The sequence below is a fragment of the Grampus griseus genome (assembly GCF_964374135.1).
Source record: "Grampus griseus genome assembly, chromosome: 7".
In the NCBI taxonomy this organism is placed as follows: Eukaryota; Metazoa; Chordata; class Mammalia; order Artiodactyla; family Delphinidae; genus Grampus; species Grampus griseus.
In genome coordinates this window covers 7,676,899-7,692,024 of record NC_139001.1, presented here as the reverse complement: position 1 = coordinate 7,692,024, position 15,126 = coordinate 7,676,899, and the positions used below count along the sequence as shown (strand labels likewise).

The following is a 15,126-nucleotide window of genomic DNA, read 5'->3' as shown; positions in this document are numbered from 1 at the left end:
GACCTTTATTTGTTGTACAGTTCTTTGAATGTTGACACATGTAGGTTCATGTAGCCATCACCACAATCGAGATACAGAAAAGCTCCATTCCCTCCGAACAAGCACCCCTTTTTCATCCCACCTTCCTCAAGCCCTGAAAATCACTTATGTCTCTGTTACATAATTTTGTCTTTTTGAGAATGTCATATAAATGGAATCATAGATTATATAAGCTTGTGAGAGTGGCTTCCTTGACATAATACCTTTGAGATTCATCCAAGTTGTTGCATGTATAGTAGTTTGTTCTTTTTGTTGCTCAGTGGTATTCCACAGTGTAGATGTACCATAGTTTAGTTATCCATTTATCCACTTACCACTTAAGAGTCTTTTTTAAAAAAACATCTTGACATTTCTGAAATCCTGAAGTACTTTAAAATCAATGTTTATATTTAACGTGCTCGGGGTTTTTGTTTCCCCAAAAAGCTATTATTGAATTGATAGTCTGTCCTAGAATTAATACGGTCTTAGAATCAAGGTATTATGGTGCTGAGATGATCAGTGTGGAGGATCAGAGAGGGCTGGTAAAGGGTTATCAGGAATAAGGGAACTGAACAGTAAGGGGACAGGTAAAGGAAGGCCTCGAGAGGTGTGCAGCCCGGCGCCCAGAGCTGCTTGGCAGCCTGTGAGGGCTTTGGGGAAGTTTTGAGCAGAAGAGCAACATAGGAAATAAGACTTTAAGAACAAAGCCAACTAATTGTGGTGACTGCCAGGATGTCCACCATCATGAGTGTGGATGAGACGGGAGGGGACCGGGGAATGGCAGCAGTGGGGCTGATAGTACTGGAGGGAGTGGAGGAAGAACTTGAGGAGAGTGCAGTGGGGGCAGGGAGTGCTGACTAGAGAGCCTGTGTGTGGGGAAGGGAGGGTGGTTCCTGCTAAACACCCTGACTTCCAGGCCAGTGCCCCGGAAGACGGGGCAGGAGGTGTGGAGAACTTAGGACCGACTGCCCAAATCTTAGGTATTTATATGGTGTGAATGGGTAGGTTGGGTGGGTCATGTTATTTGGGAAATTCTAAAGCAAAATGAGAACGTCCAGGGGCTTCACAGATTAAGAATGAGGTTTGCCTAGGGATACTGTGTGGAGATAAAGAGGCATAGGGTGTACTCAGTTATGTGAGCCTGCATGAAGTATATGATTATTTCATGGAAATAAACTGTGATTAGGGCCATTTCCAAGTAGAATTGCATCATGGCTAACTGTATGGGCCCAAAGTTTTCTGCAGAACCTATTCTTGAGTCCCATCCCCCTGTGTCACAAGCCAGACGGTTTATTCTTTGGCACAAGATAGAAGGAGCAGTAAATCATCTTCATATGATCCTTGAAGGACAGGTTCCCATCAGCCACTGAGGAAGAGGGAGGCAAAAGAAAGAACTGACTGTTGGAGAGTAATTTGCCAAAGGGACTTGCCCCTCTTGTCAGGAAACTTCTTGGGAAGCCCCATTCATGGAAGCCGCCTCGCTTCCACCCGCTCACACCTGTTCTAACTCAGGATCAAGGAGAAGTAGAGGCCAGTCAGCAGAGAGAAAGAGAAAGACACTCAGAGACAGTACGGAGCCTTGTTATCTTCCCCCAGTTTGCATTTTATTAAAGATCCCCTGTTAGAGAGACAAGAGGGAAGTTACTCCCCACTTTGTCTACCGTTTATACACTTGCAAAAGAACCGTTCTTTAAAGCTGTACTACAGTGGGGTAAAGTTTCTGTTATTTGTGGCCTCACTAATTATGTCTTCAATCTTCCCTAGAAAAGACTGTGTCTTCACCATCGACCCATCAACTGCCCGAGACCTCGATGACGCCCTCTCCTGCAAGCCCGTCGCTGACGGTAGGATGGAATCTTCTCTCCCCCTCTAGGTGGCAGGCAGCGGGCACCCCTGTGTGGCCAGCCTGGCTGCCCGGGTACTCCCTGAACTTGCCGTAGGCCCCTGAGCCTACACAGCATGTGACCTAGAGATTGTGCTCCTGCCCGACTTCAGTGAGCGTGAGAATAAGAAACGTCCTCTTGCTAGGACCCTTCTCGGGCCTCAGGAGGGACAGCAGTGAGGGCAGAACTAATTTCAGGCCCGGCCCTGCAGGAGGCTCCAGTGAGGGCATAATGTGTTAAAGAAGGCCCCTAAGCTCTGCCTCGGAGAAGCACAGAGTTTTTTTTACCTGAATTGAATGACACACTGGGGTGATTCAAGGGGTGCTGTCCAAAGTCGTGCTCAGCAGAGGCGGCAGGAACGCCTCCCCTGAGGAAGCCCCTCATGGCCCGAGCTGGAGAAGCTTGCTCTGCCCCGCGCAGGTCTTCATCTGTCCAGCGAATTGCGGAAGGCAGCTGTTAGAGGCTCCTGAAACATTCTTCTGGGATGGAGCCAGGAAGGAGAAAGTGGGATTTGATGCCACTGGTCTTTGAAAACTATCATGGGGGAGGGGGAGATGTGTGAGGTGTGAGAAGAGCAAACCCTAGCCATGCCCTTCCTAATGCCCCTCCAGATGAGCCGCTTAGAGTCTGCAGCTGCCTCCTGCCCCTCGCCAGGGTGGGGTCTGGTGACTCCTGTGGCTTTAGTTATTCTCCGATATGGCTTTGGCACTAACGTGGCCTTTGATGGCTTGCCCATGATGGTATGCAATCTTGCGGCTTCAGTCTCCTGCACAGTGTCGGTGGCCCAGTGGCCTGGTCTTGGCAAACACTGCAGAAATGTTCACATATTCCATTAATGCAAAACTTCATGGGCTCAGCATGTTGTCTCTTCTCCATAAAAGACAGTGAGGCTCAGTAGATACAAAGCTGAGAGACAGAAAACATCACTGCCCAGAAATGCTTTCATCTTCTTTTAGTGAGTCTTCCTTGAAACTGTGGGCAATGGTGCTCAGTGTTTTCAACTAAAGAAAATTGAAAGGAAGATAAAGCATAAAGAGAGAAAAGTTCCCATGGAAATTTCAGAGGAATTATATATTTTTTAAATCTAAACTTTAAGCAGCCTACTTAAAAAAGCAAATACTACGTTGGTTTCTTATATCCTGAGCAATCTTTGCTGCATGGAAAGGCTTGGGCATATCACTCTCACATCCACTTCTCTGAGTCCCAGTTGAAAAGTGCCCCCCCACCCCCGGCAGAAAGCCAGGTGCCACTGGACCTCGCTTCCTGTATTTCCTTTCTCTCCAGCTTCATAGCCCTGCTCTGTTTGTAGCCTAGTGCTTGGAAACAGTTGCTTCATTTATTTTGGCCACGTCTATAGTCGTTAATGGTGGAAGGGTAGGCCTAATCCCTGTTACCCCATCTCAGCCGGCTCACATGATATCCCCCTTGCAGGGGCACCAGGGAACAGGCACGTGTCTTGCCCCACTCACCCCGCACGCTACGTGTCGTGTCTAGGGTACCAGGTTACCAGCAGAGGCTTCGTGTAGGGAAAAGGTGGAGCAGGAAGGATTGACTGGGGACAAGTTGTACATGTTTATAAATTTCCAACCGAAGAATATGCTTTGTCAGACAGTCGAAAACCAATTGTTTTCAATGTGCTGTTCAGGGAGAGCATTCATAATGAGGGAAATCATTTAGCAGCGCAAGATGAAGGAAAAGGAGAGGAAGTAGAGGCAGAGAAATGAGTCAGAGAAACATTATAATTGTTTAGAGATGTAAGTAGAAGAAACTAAACTGGAGGTGGTGGCATTATTATTCATGGGGGTGGGGAGGACAGCTGCGAAAAAGGGGTAATGACAGAAAAGAATCAGTGGAAATGGATTTGGAGTTGAGGGAGGGGAATCCAAGACGGGGCAAAAGTTTCAACCTGGATGGCGAGGAGATGGAATCGACAAGTTAGAAATGGGGAAATGAGGAGGACCAGCTGGTTTCGGAGAGAGCATGTCTGCATGGAGCTGTCTGTCTGATGATGTGTGTTTATATAAGCTGCTGCAGATGCTCTGCAGAGGAGGCTAAATGCATGCAGTCCATCTAATCGTATACAGAGAGCCATGAAGAAGAGTAGATAACTCAGCAAAATGCAAACAGTGATTTTATTAGGATGACGGGTTCATAAGGGATTTTTCTCTTTTCCCTAGTTTCCAAATTTTTATAATGTGGTAATAATAGCTTCATAATGAAAAAATTTTGTAATAAAAAAAAATTATGAGGTGCCAGAAATCACAGGCTGCCCAGTAGCCGCTGCACCAGGTGATCAGATACCTCCCGTCTGCTTAGTTATTCTTGCATTCCAGGGGAGTAATTAACATCTGGTCGTTTGGCAGGGCAGCAGAAAAGGGACCCGGCAGAGCAGTCGGCGAGGAGTCGGGCAGTCGAGCGTTTTTACGGTGGCACTTCTACAGTTGGCCTTTGTGACAGCTGTTTCCGCCAAGGCCATTTACCCAGGGAGAGGAAAAGTGAAAGTCAGTTCCAGTTTGGATTGGGGTGAGGCTGGCTGAGTTCAGGCTCTGGTAGTTACCAGTTCATGTCAGTTTTTGCTTAGAGGAAAAAAAGTTTAATGTTTCAAAAAGCAAATAATGTTTTCTGGGCATATTTACATCATCTATAACCATTTTTATTTAAAGAAAATATAAAGGTTAAACTTTCCTTTGGTCCCATTGAAATCATCTGAATGACTCTTCTGTGAAGATAAAACGCACAGACAGAAGTAACTTACTTAGTCCTTACTCTGTCTTTCTGTCGAGTTCAGATGAACCCCCAGGACTTGTTACCAGTATCTCCTCTAGGTGCGAGATTTAGACATTACGGTCTGCAGGTGAATTCTGCAGAAACACAGTGACACCTGCTCCCCAGTAGGTCATGTTTAGGTTGGAAGGCTGAGGAGGGGGTGCCCTCTACCCTTGAGGAATCTCAGCTTTGGAAGAGATTCTACCAGGCATCTAGCCCGGTAATTTTTCACCTCTTACAGCCTATAAACACACTTGAGGGCAACATTCCCGTGAGCATTAACCAGCCCGCTAACTTTAACATGGAGTCTTTCACTTTAGCTCGAGGAGATATTTAATAATGTAAGTGAGTAAGACTGGTTATAATGATAACCCAGAACCTAAAGACAGTAAATCACACACTCCAGTGTTTGATTACTGTAACAGGCCTTTGCAACACACCTCACAGTTGACCTCACCGCTCAAGTGTGGGAGCGCCACAGTTGTCACATCACCCTCTGGTTTTCAGATTACCTCCACAGCATCTACTTACTGAATATCCAGGCTGCACTTTAACTCTCTACCTTACAGGCAGCCCATCTGGCCTTAAGATTGCGTGACTGTCAGGAAATCCTTCCCCGTAATGATCTGAAATACCACTGTCTCCCTGTAATTTTCCACTCGTTGGTCCCATGCATGCCCCTTGGGAGCCTATAGAATAAGTCTCGTCTCTCCTGTGACAACGCCTCAGATACTAGATAATGGCTGTCATGTATATCTGAATTACAGCTCCCCAGTTAAGCATGCTGTATATTTTTCTATGTCCTGTAGCATATTAAATTTGAGCCCGTTTCCCATGTCACGGTGTTACTTCTGCCTTTATGAGCTCTGAGGTAAATGGCTGCCTGTATCCAGACTTCTCCTCCCTGGCTGCCAGGCCACGGTGACTCTCTCCCAGCCACTTCCAGCCACCTGTTCTGTTCAATTAAACCTGCATTATTGCTTTGCTCTAGTCTCTGAGAGAGGAAATTATCAGTCAGACAAGTCAGGACCTTTATTCAGCTTTTAGTTGATTCAGGCTCCCAACAGATCCTACAGGAAATTGATGTTCCCTGCTTCTCTGGCGTCTTGTTTCTCTAATGTTTTGTTCTGTAATGAGTGCTCTGCCATTGAACATGGCAGGGTTATCCTAGCCAGACCTTAGAAATGAAGGATTGGAGAAAGGGGGAGTGGGGACTGACTGCTAATGGGTTTGGCGTTTCTTTGGGGGGTGATGAAAATGTTCTGAAATTACTAGCTCAGAGTTATACAGCTCTGTGAGTATACTGAAAACCACTGGGGGAAAATGAGTGAATGGATGAATGAACTAAGAATAAATAAACAAATCCATTCATCCTTGAGGCTTTTTGGAAATTGGAATTTACACCTTAACGATAACTTAGCGGAAGTCCTGATGGATTGCCTGGGCTGGATACCCAGAGTCGTATCCCTCTTACCCGTCTCTCCTCCTTGCTGCCTTCACCTCTGAACCACGAAAATTCCACCCAAGGAGCGCACCCCTGTGCTCAGCCACCTGCTCGTCTTTCCCACCCCCACAGGGGGCAGCCATCTGACTCAAAGAAAGAGGGATGTGTCCTACTGTCCAGGTATGAGAAAGTGCTCAGGTCATCATCCAGCCTGAGGGACCTCGGGAATGCACACTACCTGCCCTGCTGTAGGGGCGCCAGACTTCCTGCTGGTTTGCCTCTTGTCTGGCTTTCCCTTTCCCTTCCCTGAGGAGGATGGACTAGGCAGCTCTGTTCCTGGGAGCCCTTCTCACTTAGGAAATAGGAACAAGAGACTAGGAGAAAGTCTGTACGAATTTCACAGAATTCCTAAACTCTGGACTTCCCCGTATGGTTATATGTGTCACCTGCTGAGAGTACTTGTCACGAGTGATCTTCTTTGGAGGCAGTGAGGAAGTAGGAGCTGGAAAGACTGTGCTCCCCTGGCTTAGGCTGGAGAGCCTGAGCAATAGAATGGATGGTAGTAATTTTAATGAGCAAAGAGCAGAGACGAAGGCTCTGGATCTGCTACTGGGAAGGAAGAGAGCATGGGTGGGCGTCCTGGAGCTTACGAGTACAAGGTTCCAGCACATCGCAGCAGCCAGGCCACACCCTCTTCCTGGGCTCTGTTCTCACCTCTGGGAAGATCTTACCCCACCAGGCATTCACTGCAGCCCCTTTATGTTTCCCTTTGGTTTGGCTTCCTCCTCTCACAAACTTAAGTCTCCATCCTGTAAGACCTTCCTCAGCCCCCTACAGCCTCAGGAGTGTTCACACCTTCCTTTGTCCATCAGGACACCTTGAAGAGCAGTCTGCTTGCTGCGGCTCCTTTCCTGCTTCCCATTTATTTCTTACTCCCTCTGCTATGTGGCTTCAGAAAGTTCAGTGCGCAGGTTGTCCCTGACTTCAATTCAGCAAACATGTGTGCAGTGTTTGGCTTTTCATCTACTCTTCTTTGGACTTAGGGGGCTCTACTTCCTCTTTTTTTTTTTTTTTTTTTTTTTGGTGGTACGCGGGCCTCTCACTGCTGTGGCCTCTCCCGTTGCGGAGCACAGGCTCCGGACGCGCAGGCTCAGCGGCCATGGCTCACGGGCCCAGCCGCTCCGCGGCATGTGGGATCTTCCCGGACCGGGGCACGAACCCGTGTCCCCTGCATCGGCAGGCGGACTCTCAACCACTGCGCCACCAGGGAAGCCTCTCTACTTGCTCTTAGTTGTAGTTTTTGGACTACTTTTCTCTAGTTGCCTTCTTTAACTCTTCTTCTCTGCTCCCTCGCTTCATGGGAGTCTCCAGTCCCCTTGCTTCCGTGCTTTTCAGCCTTTGCGCTCTGTTCCCTTTGCCTGCATTGCTCTTTCCCTGGAGAGCCGTGTGGCTGAGTGGAGATCAGGTGGGTCGCTCTCTCAGTAAGGCCTTCCCTAGTCACTCTGCCTCTAATTTCTTCCCCTCCCACCCACTCTCCACCATCCTTGCTTTACTTTTTTCCTCATCACTCATCACCCACTGACGTGCTATTGACTATCTTGTTTCTTATCTATTCTCCCACCGTACACCCCCTGGCAGTGTGAGGCTCAGAGCAGGCGCTCAGTGAGTCTCTGGTGGTATTCACAGGCTGCCGAGAGGAGAGGGGGTTCCCAGGCAGAGGGAAGAGTGTGTGCAAAGTCCCAGGACGCCAGATACATGGTATTTTGGAGGGAACCACACAGAACTTGAAATATCTGGACCGTGAGGTTCAAGTGGGGTGGTAATCGTAGATAAAGCAGGGAGGAGATCATGAATTCTTTTGTAGGCCCTGCTAGAAAGTTTAGACTTCATGGAGAGCGGGTGTGGGGGGACGGACTGCAGTATTTAAACCTCAGCTTGAAGAATAAACAGGGGTGAGCCACACAGTGGGGAGGAAGAATAAGGGAACAGAGTGTGTGTTGGCCCTGTGCTACAAAGATTTCGGCACCAAAAGGAACCGGAAGTCAACGTGACTGCACCATGACAGAGTGGGAGGAGCCTGTGCCGTAAGGCCGGAAAGGGGCACGCAGGCTCCCTTTCGGAGTGGGAGTCTTATCTTGAGTGTAATGGGAAGCAAAGAGCTTTAAGCAGGAGAGAGTCAGGATCCAACTTGCAGGTGGGAGAGATCTGTGTGGCGGCAGTGAGGAGTCTGGACTGAGTGCGGTGTTAAGATGGTCTGAGTTCTGAGAGGCAGCAAGTGCCCCAACCAAGGCAGAGGCCGAGGAGCCAGAACTGGAGGGAGGCAAGAGCCAGGACAGGAAATCGGGGCAGCACTTGGGGTCCGGGCCGCTGCAGGAGCCTCTTAACTGCTCTCTCGTGTCGGCCTTTTCTTCCCACGGATCGAAGCCAAGGCAGTCCTTGTAAAATGTCGATCTGATGAGGTCATTCCCCCCGCTCCAGTCCCTCCAAGACTTCTCGTCCTGCTGAGGATAAACACCCAAGTCCTTCCTGGGATGTACTGCTGTCTCGTTTGTTTGTTTGTTTGTTTTTTCTAATCTTCCTACTGCGGTCTCTAACTGCCTCTCCAACCTTGTTCCCCACAGTCCCTGTCTCACCCGCCCTCCTCCAGCCAACATGGCCGTGGTGTTGTCCTCCAGACATGCCAGACAGCTCCTGTCTCAACACTTTTGTACTTTCTCTTCCCTCTGTCCGGATCCCCCTTCTCCCAGATCCCTCACTACTCTAAGTTCTACTCAGATGTCATCTCAAGGAGGCCCTTCCTGACCACCCTATTGCCACAGTCTTCTCCCCACCCCACCACCCCCTGCTTCTCGATTCCCTTTAAGGTACTCTTGTGGGTCTGTCCTCCTGGATGGTAAGCTTTACGAGAGAAGGGATGTCCTTTTGTTCACTGTTGAACCCTCAGTGCCCAGCACACTGTGTGTTACATAGTTGACACACGTGGAAATGTTTGTTGAATGAGTGAATAAGTTTGTAAACTTTTGATATTGGCAGTAGGAGAAGAATCTAGAATTTCATCTAAGTTTCTGGCTTGGGCAGTAGGCAGAACATAATGGCATTCAATAGGAAATATTGAGGAGAGCTGGTTTTGGGGGGAAGGTGGTGCATTCAGAGATAAGCACATGTTGGGTTTGCAGTCCCTGAGAATCATCCAGCTAGAAATACGAAGGGGACAAGTCAAAGGAGTTAGGGCTAGAAGTGGAGATTTGGGAGTCATCAGTACATGGGCCTGGGAGAGGTGGCCCAGGAGAAGTCACAGACTGAGAAGAGGACTCCGCTGGGCCCCTGGGAAGATGTGGAAAATAACCGAGAGGTGAGGCCAGGGAGCCTGGAGGCGAAGGAGAGAGAGGGGAGAGGGGGCAGGCAGAGCAGGCTAAATGCAGAAAAGCCACAAAGGCTGTAGGAGAGTCAGGTAAGAGAGAACTGGGAAGTCTTTGGGTTTGGCAACCAGGAGATCATTGATGACCTTGAGAGACTAGTGTCAGTGGCTTTGAGGAGGGGAAGCCAGACTGCAGGTGGTGGAGAAGGGAGTGGAAAACAGGAATGGAGGTGGCTTTCCATAAGAAGCTTGGCTATGAAACCTATGAGTGGCAGGGAGGACAGGACAGCTTGGAGAAGGAGAAGTTGAAAATATAGGAGTGAGAGGAGCTGACGATTTTGCAAGGTCTTGAAGAAGAAGGTGGGAGTGAATTCAGAGTATAAGTGGAAAGTGAGGCCAAGACATGGAGGGTAAACACCTCTTCCCTTGAGGCAGAGAAGCAAGACGTAGGGAATGGGCCGCTGCTGAGTATTAACCCTGGATAATACCCACTTCAGCTGTGAGAGGAAGCGGCCCTCCTGCTGAGGGCAGATGGGGAAGGGGCTGTGTACGGGGAGCAGGGGATAGTGAAAGGGCTTGGATGGGGGAGCTGACCAGAAACCGATCATACAAGGCCTTCCCAAACACTGTTGATGTGTGCTGAGTTGGAATACTACCAAGCCTGGGTGATTTTCTTTAGCCTTCTAGGTGTGGGAGCAGAAGTTGCAATGATACAAATTTGGGGGTTTGCTGAGAGGGAGAACATGGTGGGCACCAGGACAAGGATGCTGGGACCTTGCTTCCCCTCTCAACCTGTTTCTTCTCCGTCCCCTACTTTTATAAAGACGTCATCACCTACCACCTAGTCAACCAAAGTTTTTTTTTTAAAAAGGGAATCCTGGGGCTTCCCTGGTGGCGCAGTGGTTGAGAGTCCGCCTGCTGATGCAGGGGACACGGGTTCGTGCCCCGGTCCGGGAAGATCCCACATGCTGTGGAGCAGCTGGGCCGTGAGCCATGGCCGCTGAGCCTGCGCGTCCGGAGCCTGTGCTCTGCAACGGGAGAGGCCACAGCAGTGAGAGGCCCGCGTACCGAAAAAAAAAAAAGGGAATCCTGGAGCTTCCCTGGTGGTGCAGTGGTTGAGAGTCCGCCTGCCGATGCAGGGGACACAGGTTCGTACCCCGGTCCGGGAAGATCCCACATGCCGCGGAGCGGCTGGGCCCGTGAGCTATGGCCGCTGAGCCTGCGCGTCCGGAGCCTGTGTTCCGCAACGGGAGAGGCCACAACAGTGAGAGGCGCGCGTACTGCAAAAAAAAAAAAAGGGAATCCTGGAATCACATTTGATTCCTCTTCCTCTCAGCACTGTTGTCATGGCCTTGTCAATAATCTCCCCTCCCCTGCTGTGCACCCTCTACCTTGCTACCCAGATAGTTTTCTTTTTTTTTTTTTTGTGGTACGTGGGCCTCTCACCGCTGTGGCCTCTCCCGTCGCGGAGCACAGGCTCCGGACGCGCAGGCTCAGCGGCCATGGCTCACGGGTCCAGCCGCTCCGTGGCATGTGGGATCCTCCCGGACCGGGACACGAACCCGTGTCCCCTGCATCGACAGACAGACTCTCAACCACTGCGCCACCAGGGAAGCCCAGTTTTCTTTTATGTACACATGAAGACCAGATCATGTCACTTTTCTGCTTGAAAATCTTCTCGTACCTACAGGATGGTCCACATTTCTTAGCAGAGCTTTGTTATCAAAGTCCTTTAAGATTAGTTCCCCAGCCCCCTCTTCCACCTTCCCCACCTCCCAATGCCACTTCGACCAACACGCAGACACACACACACACACACACACACACACACACACACACACACACACACACACACACACACACACACACACACACACACACACACACACACACACACACACACACACACACACACACACACACACACACACACACACACACACACACACACACACACACACACACACACACACACCCCCGCACACACACACACACACCGCACGCGCCCCTAATGGTGTCTGGCCACTCTAGGCTTTGCATATCCAGTTCACTCTACCCTGCCTCCCAGCCTCTGCCTACCCTTTGCCCTTCAGTTACAATGCCTGGCCTCCCTTCCTACTTCTGTGTCAGAATTTCGTTCAACAGCAAGATGAAACCTCTGCGGAGCTTTCCTTTCCTCTTGGCAGAATGAACCGTTCCTATCCTATCAGCATATTTTCTTCATGTGTCTAATGCAGCAGTAAATATCATTGCTTGTGGATTTAATTCACCTTTTTGCTTGTTTCCTAAAAGCAGGGCAGTCCTTGGACATCTCTGTATCCTGAGTGTCATGCATGGTACCCTGCATTTGAAAATCGCTTGATCTAATCGGTCTAACCAGGCATCTTGTTACAAACTTTTAGCGTTTCACTCCTTTTTCTGTTTTTTACCTTGCCCTTTTTATTTCCACCGTGCTTCGACCCTTAAGTTTGTGGGTTGTTTATGGGCTTTTATGCTGACCTATAAGCTTACACCACATGCCCTCCTACAATGTCTACTTCTTTAGAATTAGGTGTACCTTTCCCTCATCACAATCATGGTTTTCAGTCCATCTCCTCATGTCTCAGTGATACTGTAAGATAACTGAATGATATATTATGATCATGACATCTGGTCCTGCAGCTCTGTGAGTTGGCATATCTGAGGCTCACTTCTTCCCCATTATTTTCTTTCATGAGTCTCTTCTATAGCCTGCAGTACTCTTCTCACTGCATACCTACAGGCTTCCACAGCAAGTTGTTTATTGGTTTTATTTGTCATTTTTATTGTCGTTTTTATCCGTCTCCCTCCTGTCTGTATCCTTGCCATTTCCAAATTCAGTGAGTGCTAATTTTCTGATAAAATTTACTTATTGAATAAACCTTAACATGGTAGTGAAGGACAATAACAACAACAACAAAAAAAACAATTTATGATGTAAAAGCCAGAACTTTTCTTCCTTTAATTATTTTGGCAAACAGGCTTGCTAGTTAAGAAAAGGCTTTTTAACAACCAAGTACATCTTCGATTGCAATACGGTCATCTGTTAGTTTAGAGAAATAGAAAAGTTGGTATTACAAAAATCCAAGTATTCCTTTGTTAGCAGATAGATCTTAATTAATAGCATGTTGAGACATCGGAAATTGAAAAAGTTTGTTTTTTATTACCCTCTGTTGGAAGTGTTTGGAGGTTAGATTGGTATAGGGAGGTAATGCCAAGGTAATTCCAGAATGTAGAAATCAGGTGACATTTTGAGACTGGAAATCAACTTTTTCAAAAATTTCATTTAATTTTATTTTATTGAAGTATAGTTGATTTATAATGTCATATTAGCTTTAGGTGTGCAGCACAGTGATTCAGTTATACATGTGTGTGTGTGTGTGTGTGTATGTGTGTGTGTGTGTGTGTGTGTGTGTGTATGTATATTCTTTTTCAGATTATTTTACCTTATAGGTTATTACAAAATATTGAGTACAGGTCCCTGTTGGTTATCTATTTTATATATAGTAGTATGTATGTGTTACTCCCAACTTCCTAATTTATCCCTCCCCCTCCTTTCCCCTTTGGTAACCATAAGTTTGTTTTCTTTGTCTGTGGGTCTATTTCTGTTTTTTAAATATGTTCATTTGTATCTTTTTTTTTTTTTTTGGTTCCACATATAAGTGATATCATATGATATTTGTCTTTCTCTGTCTGGCTTACTTCACTCAGTATGATAATCTCTCTCTAGGTCCATCCATGTTGCTGCAAATGGCATTATTTCATTTCTTTTTCATGGCTGAATAATATTCCATTGTATATATGTACTACATCTTCTTTATCTGTTCATCTGTTTGTGGATATTTAGGTTGCTTCCGTGTCTTGGCTGTTGAAAATAGTGCTGCAGTGAACACTGGGATGCATATATCTTTCTGAATTATAGTTTAAGACTGGAAATCAACTTTACATGGTTATCTGTAGAATTTCCTCTTGCCTGGAGATCTGTAAAACATCAGGTAGAATTTGCTATTTTAGTTTGTATAAGGCTGAAACAGAATGTATGGTAGTGGTTTTAATCTCTTTAGAGTCACAGTCTCTCCTCAGGAAAAAATGCACAAATGTGTATATACACTATATTTTGCATAGGGCTTACATTTCCAGTAATATCATAGAATGGATAGCCTGAAGAACTCTTCTTCAATAAAACTCTTTAAAATGATTCATCTTTTAGAAATGTATGGCTGAGCTGGCAAGAAAGGTCTTGCCAGCCCTTGGAAGCCAGGAATGAAACAAGAGCAGATAACCAAAGAAAGAGGTATGTGCCAAAGCAGCTAATGGTATCTTCTAATGTCTAGTGACCCAGAAAGTTTGCTCAGGACCTGAATTAATACTACCTGCATGGCCCATAAAATTCCAAGCCAAGTATCTAGTTTAAAGTGGCACCAAATGGACAATGTTTCTAGAAACCAGTCAGAATCATAAGCATATCCTTTCCAGAAGAATTAACTCTTAACCAAAGCCTTAAAGATTTGCCAAAGATAAAAGTTCTAGTAAAAGTAAACATACAGAAAAGTTATGAAACATGCAAGGGTGCAGCTAAAGCAATACTTAGAGGAAATTTTCTAGCTTTGAGTGCTTATAATAAAAAGGGAGAAAGTTTAAAAAATTGAGCCTATAAAAATTAGCTTCACAAAATGTTCAGAGATAAGGGGAAGGGAGAAGATGACTTGCTACAAGAACATAATTGTGGGTACAAGTACTGAATCAAATTATGAGCATTATCTATTATAACTGTAGCAGTAGAAGCTCCCTCTACTCACCAAAGAAACACACAAGACAAATAACCAAACTCTGTAATGCCTTTCATGCATGTCATAGTAAAACACATAATTCATTTACTTGAATAACAAAAATTCCTGTTTCCACTTTTGGCCCTGCCAAAATGTAAATCTTAAAAAGTGGAAACAAAATATCAAACATTGCTCTTAGATCTCATTTTCATTTTTATAGTATTAGAGTGCTATTGTCAAATTAAGGTCTTTTTCAAAAAATCATCAATGTTTGAAAAACATTTGGCATGTTAATTCTGTTATAACCGAATTGGGAATATATAAAGATACACTTTTTAATATTCAGTTTCTGTGTTATTTTGTATTTTATATCATATATGTTACAGTGTTCATGTTCCATAAGTGTTTCAAATATCTTTTAAATAATAATAGAAATACAGTAAATAACTTCCAAAGTGGTAGAGAGCACAGGACATATAAAAAGCACATATTAAAGTACCAAAAAATAATTAATAAGCACATCAAATTTAACTCTGCAGTTAAAAAACAAAGACTGTTAGACTGGAGAAATCTAGCTATATGCTGTTTATAACCACACACTTAAAACATGAAGGCGCAAAGATTAAATGTAAAAAGGTGGGAAAAGCTATACCAGTAATGTACTAAGCAAAAGAAAGCTAGTATATTTTTTATAATGTCTGACAAATAGCTTTTAAGATAGAAAACATTACTAAATGTATAGAGAGTCTCTAAATGATAATTAGAAGGATCAATTCATCAGAAAAGGTAGTGTCTACACATATTACCAAGTGCTATAGCTTCAAAATATATATTAAAACAACAGTTGACAAAAAATATGAGGAGAGATTG

At 45.9% G+C, this 15,126-nt stretch overlaps 1 protein-coding gene across 5 annotated transcripts in view; it reads left to right on the top strand.

Moving 5' to 3' along the window:
• Positions 1-15,126, top strand: part of DIS3L2 (DIS3 like 3'-5' exoribonuclease 2) — a 374,067-nt gene that overhangs the window by 225,359 nt on the left and 133,582 nt on the right. For all 5 annotated transcript variants that reach the window (XM_082658674.1, XM_082658675.1, XM_082658676.1 and 2 more), the window contains exon 10: positions 1,783-1,862. In XM_082658674.1, the coding sequence (XP_082514800.1) occupies positions 1,783-1,862 (80 nt within the window). The remainder of the gene's footprint in view (positions 1-1,782; positions 1,863-15,126) is intronic.